This window comes from Geotrypetes seraphini, chromosome 1 (genome assembly GCF_902459505.1).
Source record: "Geotrypetes seraphini chromosome 1, aGeoSer1.1, whole genome shotgun sequence".
NCBI lineage: Eukaryota > Metazoa > Chordata > Amphibia > Gymnophiona > Dermophiidae > Geotrypetes > Geotrypetes seraphini.
The window spans coordinates 47,093,629-47,105,752 of record NC_047084.1 but is presented as its reverse complement, the minus strand read 5'-3'; the positions used below and the strand labels follow the sequence as shown (position 1 = coordinate 47,105,752).

The 12,124-nt window shown below is 39.0% G+C and overlaps 1 protein-coding gene across 5 annotated transcripts in view; it reads right to left on the bottom strand.

Annotated features, from left to right (window-relative positions):
- LOC117354005 (cAMP-specific 3',5'-cyclic phosphodiesterase 4D) overlaps positions 1-12,124 on the bottom strand; it is a 1,294,824-nt gene that overhangs the window by 44,409 nt on the left and 1,238,291 nt on the right. For all 5 annotated transcript variants that reach the window (XM_033930716.1, XM_033930743.1, XM_033930726.1 and 2 more), the window contains one exon: positions 1,394-1,487. In XM_033930716.1, the coding sequence (XP_033786607.1) occupies positions 1,394-1,487 (94 nt within the window). The remainder of the gene's footprint in view (positions 1-1,393; positions 1,488-12,124) is intronic.

The window sequence follows — 12,124 nt, the reverse complement described above, 5'->3', positions numbered from 1 at the left end:
TCTGGAAATCAATTTGGGACCAAATTAACTGTTTATTAATTTTTTTATTTTAATTTTATTTTATTTCTTATATACCGCTATACCGTGAGGTTCAAAGCGGTAGATAACCCAGTGGCATCATATGATACTGTGTTATTTGGTATGGCAATGAGAACAAAAAGTCAGATTTCTACAAACAATAATAAATTATTACTCATAATGACTAGTGTTGACATTCAACAAATTACGTATAATTGGAAAGATTGGAGTAGATTAAATTATAATTTCTGGTGGAATTCTTTATGTCATGTTATAAAATGGAGAGATTTATTGCAATACAGCGGGGATGTTTCAGGAAATTTCAAGATGTGTGGGAGCCATTGACAAAATATTGTACTGTTTAGATGAAATTGTTTCCCTTAAATTTACAAGTTCAATAGTGAGGGGAGGAGGGGGGGTTATTTTACTATTACATATTCTATAAGATATTTGATTATATGGTCGGAAAGGGTGGGAAGGGGGGGTGCAAGAGTTTATGTTTTGTACCAATGATGATTATTAAGTGATGTATTTATTGTTAATTTCTTTGAACATATGTCACACTTATTATAAGTTTAAACATTAATAAAGAATTTAAAAAAAAAAGAAATTTAGACTCCTAAGTCTGACTGAAAATATAGTTCAGAAATTTAGGAGTGTATATTTAACAGCTCAGTTTTCTTTGACTGTCAAGCCCTCCATGGCTATCTTTCTCTGACTGAAATATGGTCTATGGTTAATGACTGGGGACGGGGTGGATTCCACATACCTTTTTCCACATCATTTTTTATTTTACTATGCCTGTTTTACCAGTGACTTTGACATTTTCAGAAATATTATACTACACTAATTCCTTTTCTAACACAATGAACTACTGTAGAAAAACATGTAGTATCCTGACCCTAAGGGCGCAGCAGCACCCCTCCTCCTCTTCGCCCCCTCCTCTCCTTGCTGTGTGCCCCTTGCCTTCCTCCATACCTTTTTGGCGCTCTCTCTGATGTCACTTCCGGGACCTGTGCCTAGGAAGTGACATCAGAGAGCGCCAGAAAGGTATGGGGGAAGGAAAGGGGGCGCCACCACCCCAGGCATCCATCACCCTTACTGTGCAACTGATTCCTCATGTAAAGTGACAATGCGACTCAGAGGAATACGTATACAGAAACATGCAATGAAGATTCAGAGCACCCAATTAAGCAAAACACAAGCACAAAACACAATTACAATGAACCTGTCTGCTATACAGCTTACTAAGGACATGAAAGATTGAAAGGAGACTCTGCTTTGCATTTCCACCTCACCGATAGAGCAAATGCCCCTCTCATATACACACAGGGATTCGAGAGAGCAACAATCATTCTGCCAGGATTCAGCTTACCTAAAAATGTGTTGGATATATATTCCGAGACCTGGTTCCCAGACCGGCTCATTTCAGATAAGTGGGTTAGCTCCCGGTTGAGCATTCTTTTAAACTGGAAAAGAAGCACAAAGGTTGCAGAAGTTAGCTTACAAAGAAGGGGCAAAACTTTCTCCTAGTCTAACATGCTTATAGTACCAGAGTATTTTACAATACAGGAGAAAATAAGCACATTAAGGGCTCCTTTTACGAAGACGCGCTAGCGGGTTTGACGCGTGCAACTTTTCATCACGCGCCAACCCCCGCGCTAGCCGAAAAACTACCGCCTGCTCAAGAGGAGGCGGTAGCGGCTAGCGCAGCCAGCGGTTTAGCGCACGCTATTATGCGCGTTAAATCGCAAACGCGCCTTCGTAAAAGGAGCCCTAAGAAAAATATCAGTCTTTTTTTTTTAAACAAGAGCAAACAAAAAACACCATAGGGCCCTTTTGCCACACAGCTGTAAAAAGTAGCTTTAGTGTGCCCTTACAAGGATTTTTCCAGAACGTTAAGGCAATTTTTACTGTTGGGGTAAAATAGCCGTATTTCTTATTTTTTGTATTAATCGCCATGCGCTAATTAGCATGTGAGGCCCCAATGTACAAAAAGCTTTGCTTAGAAGTAAGACTCGTTAAAGCAGTCTTACTGGCATGGAAAGTTCCCCTGCTGAAGTACAAAAGGGTTCTCCATGGCTGCTAATGATCCTCCTAGCAGCCACTGAGAATCCTATGCTAATGAATTACAAGGAGCTCATTTGGGTTATAATGAGCACTCCGTGTAATGCTCAAAACTGAATGCCCACTTTTTACACACAAAATTTTATGGCAGGGACTGAGCTATTGTAGCATTGAAAGCTCAGCTTAGCTCAGACCCCCAAGAATGCCACCGATTCCCCCCTCCTGCCAAGCCCCCTACCCCCCAAAAGACCATTGATTCCTCCCTCCTACCTAGGGTTACCAGATTTTCCCAAAGGAAAATCCGGACCCTTGGCCACACCCCCAGGCCCGCCCAGTCATGCCCCAGCTTTGCCCCCTTAACAATAGAAAAAGCACTTATCTATTTGATGGTTTCGACGTGAACACGTTTCGTTCTCTGATTCAGGCTGCTGAGACCGGTGTCCTATACTGAATCTGTCCCTAAGTGCTTGACACGCAGTTTACTGCACAGTAACTACCAGCACACAACTGTGTAAAGGAACTCTGCAGTATTTTTGCAGTTAATGCATGGTAAATGGCACATTGAGGCCTGATTCTATAAAAACCACTTAGTTAGACATCTACGTTAGCACACCTAGCCGATCTAGGCACCTAACTTAATTATTAAAAAGCTTACTTGGCGCCGATAACCAGCAACAGCTTAGAAATGGTTCAAGGCACCTACCACAAAGTAAGCGTAGCTAGGTGCACATCTTGGGCATATTTTTCTATGTAGGTTCCTGTTTTGGACTTACCGTAAACATTTAGGCCTAGAAAACCTTGGTATAAGTATGATGTGTCTAAGGTTAGGATACCTATGACCACTTTTGGTGTTGCAAGGCACAATTCTATAAACGACACCCAACTTAAGATTGAAATGCATTAGATGTTGCATTCCTCGGTGCCTATGGTTTAGACACCATTTATAGAATCAGGCACTGAGAGCTTTTTGTGTTAGGGAGTGCTATAGGTGGAGAATCAGCATGGAAAGCATTTAACAATTAGCGTACTGAAAATAATATGCACTAATTGCCAATTTTGCAGTCAGCATGCCTCCTAAATAGGAGGAATTAAGTGCTTCTGTGCTAACCCCAAGTATGGTACCGTGCGCTATCTGCAAATTTAATGCAGCACATATAAGGGCAAATGTCTGGAATGCCTTCAGTGGTTGCTGCATTAAATTTGTACCTACTACATGGTAAGGTCCCATGTTAAGGTTGTATAATTGCAGATTTACTGCAGCTTAATAAGTGACCCCCTAAATATGAAAACAAAGGGTTAAAGCCTTAGATAATTATTTTTCAACTCCTGAGTGCAAATGATTCATATTAGGATGAGATACTGTATTATCTCTACTGAAATTCAATGTTAAAAATTCTCAACACTTTAAAAAAAAATTCTCACATCTGTGAACAAGAAGCAAGTCACGCTCTCCTTTGCCTATTATCCCACCAAACACTTATTCTCAGTAATTCTCAGTAATTCTCAACTTTTTATGACCTCATATTGTGTACCCTTTTCAATTCTCAAGAATTTGAAACATCTCATTTGACCCCAGAGTCACAAACCTTCAAAATTCACAGCAAATGCAATCCGGTCAATATTCAAAACTACATGTGGTAGTGTATACAACCACAGAAGTGCTTTTATAAAAAATATTAAGGCCTCGTATACATTTAGGGGTCCATTTACTAAGGCACACGGCAACGCATTCATCGGATATAATGGACGCGTTGCCACACGTTAACATTTAGCGCATGCTAAGATGCACTAGCACGCCTTAGTAAAAGGACCGCTTAATCACAAAAAATAGGAGCCATAGATTTTTAAATGGGGCGTGTTTTGAAGCTAGGAGAAGGATGGGAAGGCCAGTGGTAAATGGTGTCAAATGTACATAAGCAGGGTATAAATTTAAATAGAAAAAATAAAAAAACAAAAACAAATGTAAAGATCTATGAGGATTTTCAGCAGTGGCACTTATACAATATTTTTCTTGAAGAAAATCGTGGTAATTTTGAACAGATTTTTTTTTTCTTTTCCAATTTATGGTTATACAGCTGACCTCTGAATTTTTATTTCAAGCTGATACCTGCATGTTTTTCAATTGGCATTTACCCACAAATTAACAAATGCACACACACACACAATTCCCCCAGGTGCTGATATTTCAGAATTCAAACTGGGTCAAGTAGGAACGTGTATGCTGGTGATGTTTGCTGAGGTAGCCAAAAGGACATTATTTATTTATATTTCTTGACCGCACATACAGAATGACACGGGGACAAATTTGTCCCCGTCCCTGCAGTAACTCAATTTCCCTGTCCAATCCCTGTGAGTTTTGTCGCTGTCCCTGTTCCATTCCTGTAAGCCCTGCCTTAACCACACATGCCTCGAACACTTATGATTTTAAAGTGTCCGAGGCTTGTGCAGATGAGGATGGAGCAGGGACAGGAAAAGAACTTGCGGAGATGGGACAGGAAAATGAGTTCCCGTGGGGACGGGGAAAAATTTGTCCTCTTGTCATTCTCTACCGCACATCCTGAGATTCTGGACTGTGTACAAAAAATTACATACATAATAATCATCAAATCAAATACAACCCCCCAGCCAAATACAAACTAGAAAACCAAGTAATCTACATATAATCCACAGAGGACAGACAGTATACATGAAGTAGCTATTCTACAAAAGCCTGGGAAAAAAAAATCAAACTTCAACTACTGCACTTCTACTCACCTCACCTCCAGGCTGCACGAAGAATTTGTTTTACTGTTTTAATGATTTTTTATCTGTTTTAAGTTATATTCATTGCTTTTACTTTACTTTGTAGTCTATCTGTTCTCCTCTCCTCTGCCGCCGCAAAGCGGCGGCCCGCCGGACTCCTCCCCCAATCAGGTTAGCGCATGTGCTACTTAATAGGATCCTTAGCGGCACACACCGCAAAGGAGCGTGCAAAAGGAGCAGGACCTGCTCCTTAGTTCGCTCCTTCGTTCGCCTCCCGAGGGCGCCCTCATTAACCTCCATTCCAACATTTTTTCAATGCCTTTTACATCCAATTTTATGCGAGCTACTTACATACTTTTGGCATTTCTTTTTCTCTTTTCACACTCCCTAAATATATTCATTAAGATAAATGCTAGCATGGACTTGAACCATCAAAACATCCCAGTTCAATTAAATAATAGACCTACCATTTATAGATCCCCTAGATCAGCACCTTGCACACTTTTACCAATAACTACCCTTACCTCTCAATTAAACGACTCAGTACCAAATACTACTTTATCACTTCAAACATTCAATACTTCTAAATCTTTGAATCTAAGATTAGGCTTAATCAACTCAAGATCCCTTAAAACCAAATACCACCTATTAAAAGATGCCATTCTCCAACAAAACTTACACATCCTTTGTATCACCGAAACCTGGCTCTCCGAAGGTGAGGAAGCCTACCTTTCCTTTTGTTGCCCCCCTAATTATGATTTTATATGGAACCACCGTCATAACCGTAAAGGCGGAGGATTAGCCATAATTTTTCTAAAAAACTTAATTAAACCTCAAGATCAATCCATCAATAACTCTATAATTGAATATCTTCATATTAAAATTAACCTAAAACAAAAAATTGATCTTCTCTTATTATACATCCCCCCTCCAATTGAATACTCAAAATTAACACTATTCCATAACCTGCTTTTCGACTTCTGTTCAACTGCCAATTGCCCAATCATAATGGGAGATTTCAATATTCATTTCGATAATTTTAATAACCCAAATACCTCAGACACTATAAAGCTTTTCAAAGACTTAAATCTGAAAACATTAATCCATGAACCCACGCACCAAGCTCAACACATACTAGATATGATCTTGATACCTACTTCTCAATCAATCTCCCACTCAGCTCCGAATATTCTTTCAGTTCCATGGTCTGATCATAATCTGATCTCTGTAAACTTTTATCTTACAGAACTTTTTACCCCAAATCTTCATTCTGAAATTAAAACATTTTCATATAGAGACTTTTCCAAATTGGAGAACTCTGATATTACACCATATTTCAGTCCTTCCATAAACATTCAAAAATTTAAAACCATTGAAGAACAACTTCAATTCTGGAACTCAACTCTAGAATCCATTGTAAATACCAAAATACCGTTAATCACTAAAACAGTATCCACTCGAAAATATAATAACCCATGGTATTCTAAAGAACTATCTCAACTAAAAACACAACTTCGTGCCTCAGAAAGGAAGTGGCGTTCCTCTAAAACTCCTATTAACCTCCAAAGATTTAAAGATAATGCTACTCATTATAAAAATAAAATTATCCAGGCAAAAAAATCCTATTACAATAATAAGATTCAAAAAGCAAAAAACACTTCGGTCCTATTTAATATTTTAAAATCTATTAATCCAGATAAAAAGAAGAATCTATCTACTCAAAAATCAACTCTAACAGCACAAGAACTAGCTGATTATTTCTGCCAAAAGATCACTATGATTAGACAAAACTTCAAAAATAATACAACAATCTCACCTGCATTGGAAAATTCAAATACAAATACTTTCATTCCAACAGCCAAATGTACAAATCTCAGAATACCATCTTTAAAGGAACTTGAAGGACATCTAAAATCAATCAATCTAAAAGGCTCTCCTTTAGAATTTTTTCCACCGTTCTATTTAAAGAAATTTTTTCATTACTTCGGTCCTTTTATTCTTTCCCTTATCCAAAACAGTTTTTCTTCTGTAACCGTCCCCACCTCGTGGAAAACCTCTATCGTTACTCCAATTATAAAAAACTTCAAAACCAGTCAAGACGACATATCCAACTACCGCCCCATCTCCAACCTACCATTCTTAATGAAACTCTCCGAAAAACTAGTCTTTGAACAACTTTCAGAATTCATCGAATCATCTAATGCACTACATCCTAACCAAACCGGCTTTCGCAAACATCACAGCACGGAACATTCTATGATCGGCCTCATAACAAATATCCACTATTATCTCGACCACCACAAATCCATAGCTCTCTTTTCTTTAGACCTATCCGCTGCATTCGACACAATTGATCACGGACTCCTACTTAATCGAATGCAATCATTAGGCATAGAAGGTCAAATCCTTAATTGGTTAACTTCTTTTCTATCAGACCGTACTTCTAGAGTTAAATTTAATGACGTTTATTCTGCAAATTTCACCTCATCATATGGAGTACCACAAGGGTCAATACTATCTCCTCTTCTATTCAATATTTTTTTATCCCCTCTTATTACTATCTCACAGTCACTAGGTTTTACAGCCTTTTCCTACGCAGATGACATTCAACTCATGCACCCTCTCAACCCAGAAAACGCGGAAGAAATAAAATTATCAATGACAAACTAGAACTGATAAAAAACTGGCTAAGCAATAATAAACTAGCCCTGAATACTCAAAAATCAAAAACAATGCTTTTCACTTGGAAAGGAAACATAACTTCAAAAACACCGTTCATATTAGACAATACTCCTCTTGAATCTGTACCCCAATTGAAAATTCTTGGAGTAATAATTGATGTAGATCTTTCATTTCATAGCCATATTAGCGAAATAGTTAAATCTTGCTTTTACAGACTACGGCTTCTTCGTTCAATTTCCTCCTTTTTAGATCCCAAATCAATTAATATTCTAGTTCATTCTCTAATTATCTCAAAATTAGACTACTGTAATTCCCTTTTAATCAACATAACCCAGAAAGAAAAGAGACGGCTTCAAATTATTCAAAACACTGCAATTAAACTAATTCACAAAGCAAAAAAATATGATCATGTTACCCCATTATTTATTAAATCACATTGGCTCCCCATCTCTCATCGAATCACTTTCAAAGTTATATTTCTGGTTTATAAAACATTAATCTTTAACGAACCCCAATTTATATAAAAAATGATTGTCCCATACAACTCTTCTCGCTCTCTAAGATCATCCTCATCGAACATGCTTTCAATCTCCTCGTTGAGAATTATCGGCACAAGACGAAATGATATGTTCTCCGTGGTGGCCCCTTCATTGTGGAATTCCCTTCCAAATTTTATTAAAAACGAAAAAGACCTTATTTCTTTTTAAAAAATTTTAAAAACATATTTATTTCAAGACGCATTTGATTTATGATAGATCTATTCTAAATTCTCGCATTCTTCTAATAATTAATAAAATTTCTACCGTACCTCACCCCATTTTTACCTAATGTGTTTTCCTTTTTATGTAAATTTTAACAAATATCATAATTGTAACTTTCCCCCTCCTTCCTACTCATTCGTGTCTGTCCAAATTGTCTGTCTATTGTCTAACCCATTTAAACTATATGTATTACCACAATCTGTTGGTTTTTAAACTGTACATCGCTTAGATATTGTAATAAGCGATTCATCAAATGTAATTAAACTTGAAACTTGAACTTGAAACTTGAAACTTCCTTAATCACAATATAGATATCATCAAACGTAATTCAAATGGCAACATGTTCCAGATCTTAGCACGCTCAATCCAGAACATAGCATAATGATTCACTTGCAATCTCACTTGTTTAAAAGATGGATCATCTAACTGTGTTTTTTGAGCTGACTGTAAAGCAGAAATAGGACAATAAGACTTGAGTAGTAAAACCAAACAGATGGTGTATCACCATGCAAAGCCTTAAAAATCAACACTAGCAAAAAAAAAAAAAAAAAAAGAGATCAGATTTATACCAGAATAGCACAAATTTGACGGAAAAGTTAATTTCCTGATAACTCTTAGTAAAATGTGTTGGATGTTTCCCCAATAAATCTAATGACAACAAAAATCCCCATATAATCAAGGACCACAGAAATTCCAATCCACAGAGCAGCTTTCTCTTTGGCTCCATTTTGAATCTCTGAAGGTATCATTTCAAATTTTGTCGAGAATGTGGGGTTTCTTTTCAAATTAGATAGACAATGCTGATTTACAGTCCTGATGCAAGACTATAATTCTACAAGCAATTTGTGCAAATTTACGTCCCTCCTTTAAAAAAAAACAAAAAACCACGCAAGAGTTTTTTAGCGCCAACCAGAACGCTGAAAGCTCTGTGCTCACAGGACCTCTATGACCATTGGAGCAGCGCAGAACTTTCAGTGTGCCGGCCGGCACTAAAAACCTCTTGCATGGTTTAGTAAAAAAAAAAAAAGGGGGGGGGGTGTTAAGATTATTTGATGCTTACTGTGTCTTTTTCTGAAGCTGTATGAACAAATGATCATTTTAAAAAAACTGCTAATCAAACCAATTTGAGAAATCTTGCATTCAGCCGTTTTTAAGTCACTGATAGCCATGACTACATTTAAGCCTGGAAAATCAATGCAGACGCCAGCCCTCAAACACCTAAGCAGCCAAAGATAGGACCACCTTTTTTTGGTGCAGTCCTATTTCCCTGCTTAGCTATGTGGGCACACACTGGCACTGCATAGAGCTGGTGCCCACATAACTGCTGGGTCCTTCCTGACAATACCCAAGCGGTGCCACTGTGGTCCAAATTGATATTCTACTACTACTGATCATTTCTATAGCACTATTAGATATATGCAGATGACACTAAACTGTTCAAAGTTGTTAAAACGCATGCGGATTGTGAAAAATTGCAGGCAGACCATAGGGAATTGGAAGACTGGGCATCCAAATGGCAGATGAAATTTAATGTGGACAAATGCAAAGTGATGCACATTGGGAAGAATAACCTGAATCACAGTTACTGGATGCTAGGGTCCACCTTGGGGATTAGCGCCCAAGAAAGGGATCTGGGTATCACAGTAGACAATACGATGAAACCTTCCGTCCAATGTGTGACGGCGGCCAAAAAAACAAACAGGATGCTAGGAATTATTAAAAAAAGGGATGGTTAACAAAACAAAGAATGTTATAATGCCCCTGTATCGCTCCATGTTGTGACCTCATCTGGAGTATTGCGTTCAATTCTGGTCTCCTTATCGCAAGAAAAATATAGTGGCGCTAGAAAAGGTTCAATGAAGAGCGACCAAGATGATAAAGGGGATGGAACTCTCATATGAGGAAAGACTAAAATGGTTAGGGCTCTTCAGCTTGGAAAAGAGACGACTGAGGGGAGATATTATTGTAGTCTACAAAATCCTGAGTGGAGTAGAACGGGTACAAGTGGATCGATTTTTCACTCTGTCAAAAATTACAAAGACTAGGGGACACTTGAAGTTACAGGGAAATACTTTTAAAACCAATAGGAAGAAATTTTTTTTCACTCAGAGAATAGTTAAGCTCTGGAACATACTGCCAGAGGTTGTAGTAAGAGCGATAGTGTAGCTGGTTTGAAGAAAGGTTTGGACAAGTCCATAGTCTGTTATTGAGAAAGACATGGGGGAAGCCACTACTTGCCCTAGATCGGTAGCATGGAATATTGCTACTCCTTGGGTTTTGGCCAGGTACTAGTGACCTGGATTGGCCACCATGAGAATGGGCTACTGGGCTTGATGGACCATTGGTTTGACCCATTAAGGCTATTATGTTCTGTACAAATTGGGGCAATGGAGGGTTAGTTGAATTGCCTAGGGTCACAAGGAACAGGAACTGAACCCAGTTCACCATGATCAAAGCTCCTGCACTAATCATTAGGCTACTTCTCCACTTAAGAACATAAGCAATGCCTCTGCTGGGTCAGACCTGAGGTCCATCGTGCCCAGCAGTCCGCACACGCGGCAGCCCAACAGGTCCAGGACCTGTGCAGTAATCCTCTATCTATACCCCTCTATCCCCTTTTCCATCAGGAAATTGTCCAATCCTTTCTTGAACCCCAGTACCGTACTCTGCCCTATTATGCTCTCTGGAAGCACATTCCAGGTGTCCACCACACATTGGGTAAAGAAGACCTTCCTAGCATTCGTTTTGAATCTGTCCCCTTTCAACTTTTCTGAATGCCCTCTTGTTCTTTTATTATTTGAAAGTTTGAAGAATCTATCCCTCTCTACTCTCTCTATGCCCTTCATGATCTTCTAAGTCTCTATCATATCCCCTCTAAATCTCCTCTTCTCCAGGGAAAAGAGACCCAGTTTCTCCAATCTCTCAGCGTATGAAAGGTTTTCCATCCCCTTTATCAGATGCGTCGCTCTCCTCTGAACCCTCTCGAGTAACGCCATGTCCTTCTTAAGGTATGGAGACCAATATTGGATGCAGTACTCCAGATGCGGACGCACCATCGCCCGATACAATGGCAGGATAACTTCTTTCGTTCTGGTTGTAATACCCTTCTTGATTATGCCTAGCATTTTGTTTGCCTTCTTAGCGGCCACTGCGCACTGTGCCGTTGGCTTCATTGTCATGTCCACCATTACCCCCAAGTCCCTTTCTTGGGTACTCTCATTTAATAACATCCCTCCCATCGTATAGTTGTACCTTGGGTTTCTGTTTCCCACATGTAATACTTTACATTTCTCAACATTGAACTTCATCTGCCATCTCGTCACCCATTCCCCTAGTTTGTTCAAGTCCCTTTGCAATTCTTCGCAGTCCTCTTTAGTCCAAGCTCCACTAAATAGTTTGGTGTCATCCGCAAATTTTATTATCTCACACTTCGTCCTTGTTTCTAGATCATTTATGAATATATTAAATAGCAGCGGCCCAAGCATCAAGCCCTGTGGGACCCCACTCGTGACCCTCCTCCAGTCCGAGCAGTGGCCCTTCACTCCTACCCTCTGTTTCCTACCCGCCAACCAGTTTCTGATCCATCTATGTACGTCTAATTCCACCCCATGGTTCTTCAGTTTCCGGAGTAAGCGTTGATGGGGCACCTTGTCAAAGGCTTTTTAGAAATCTAGATATATGATGTCTATGGGGTCTCCTTTGTCCATCCGTTTGTTAATTCCTACCGTAACATTGCCTAGCTCCCATTATCTTAATGCGGGGGGTGCTACTGTATTACACTGATCACTCTCACTTCTGTATATTAATACTAATAAAATCTCATCCTGCAAATGGCGCTAGGGGTAAGATGTAGC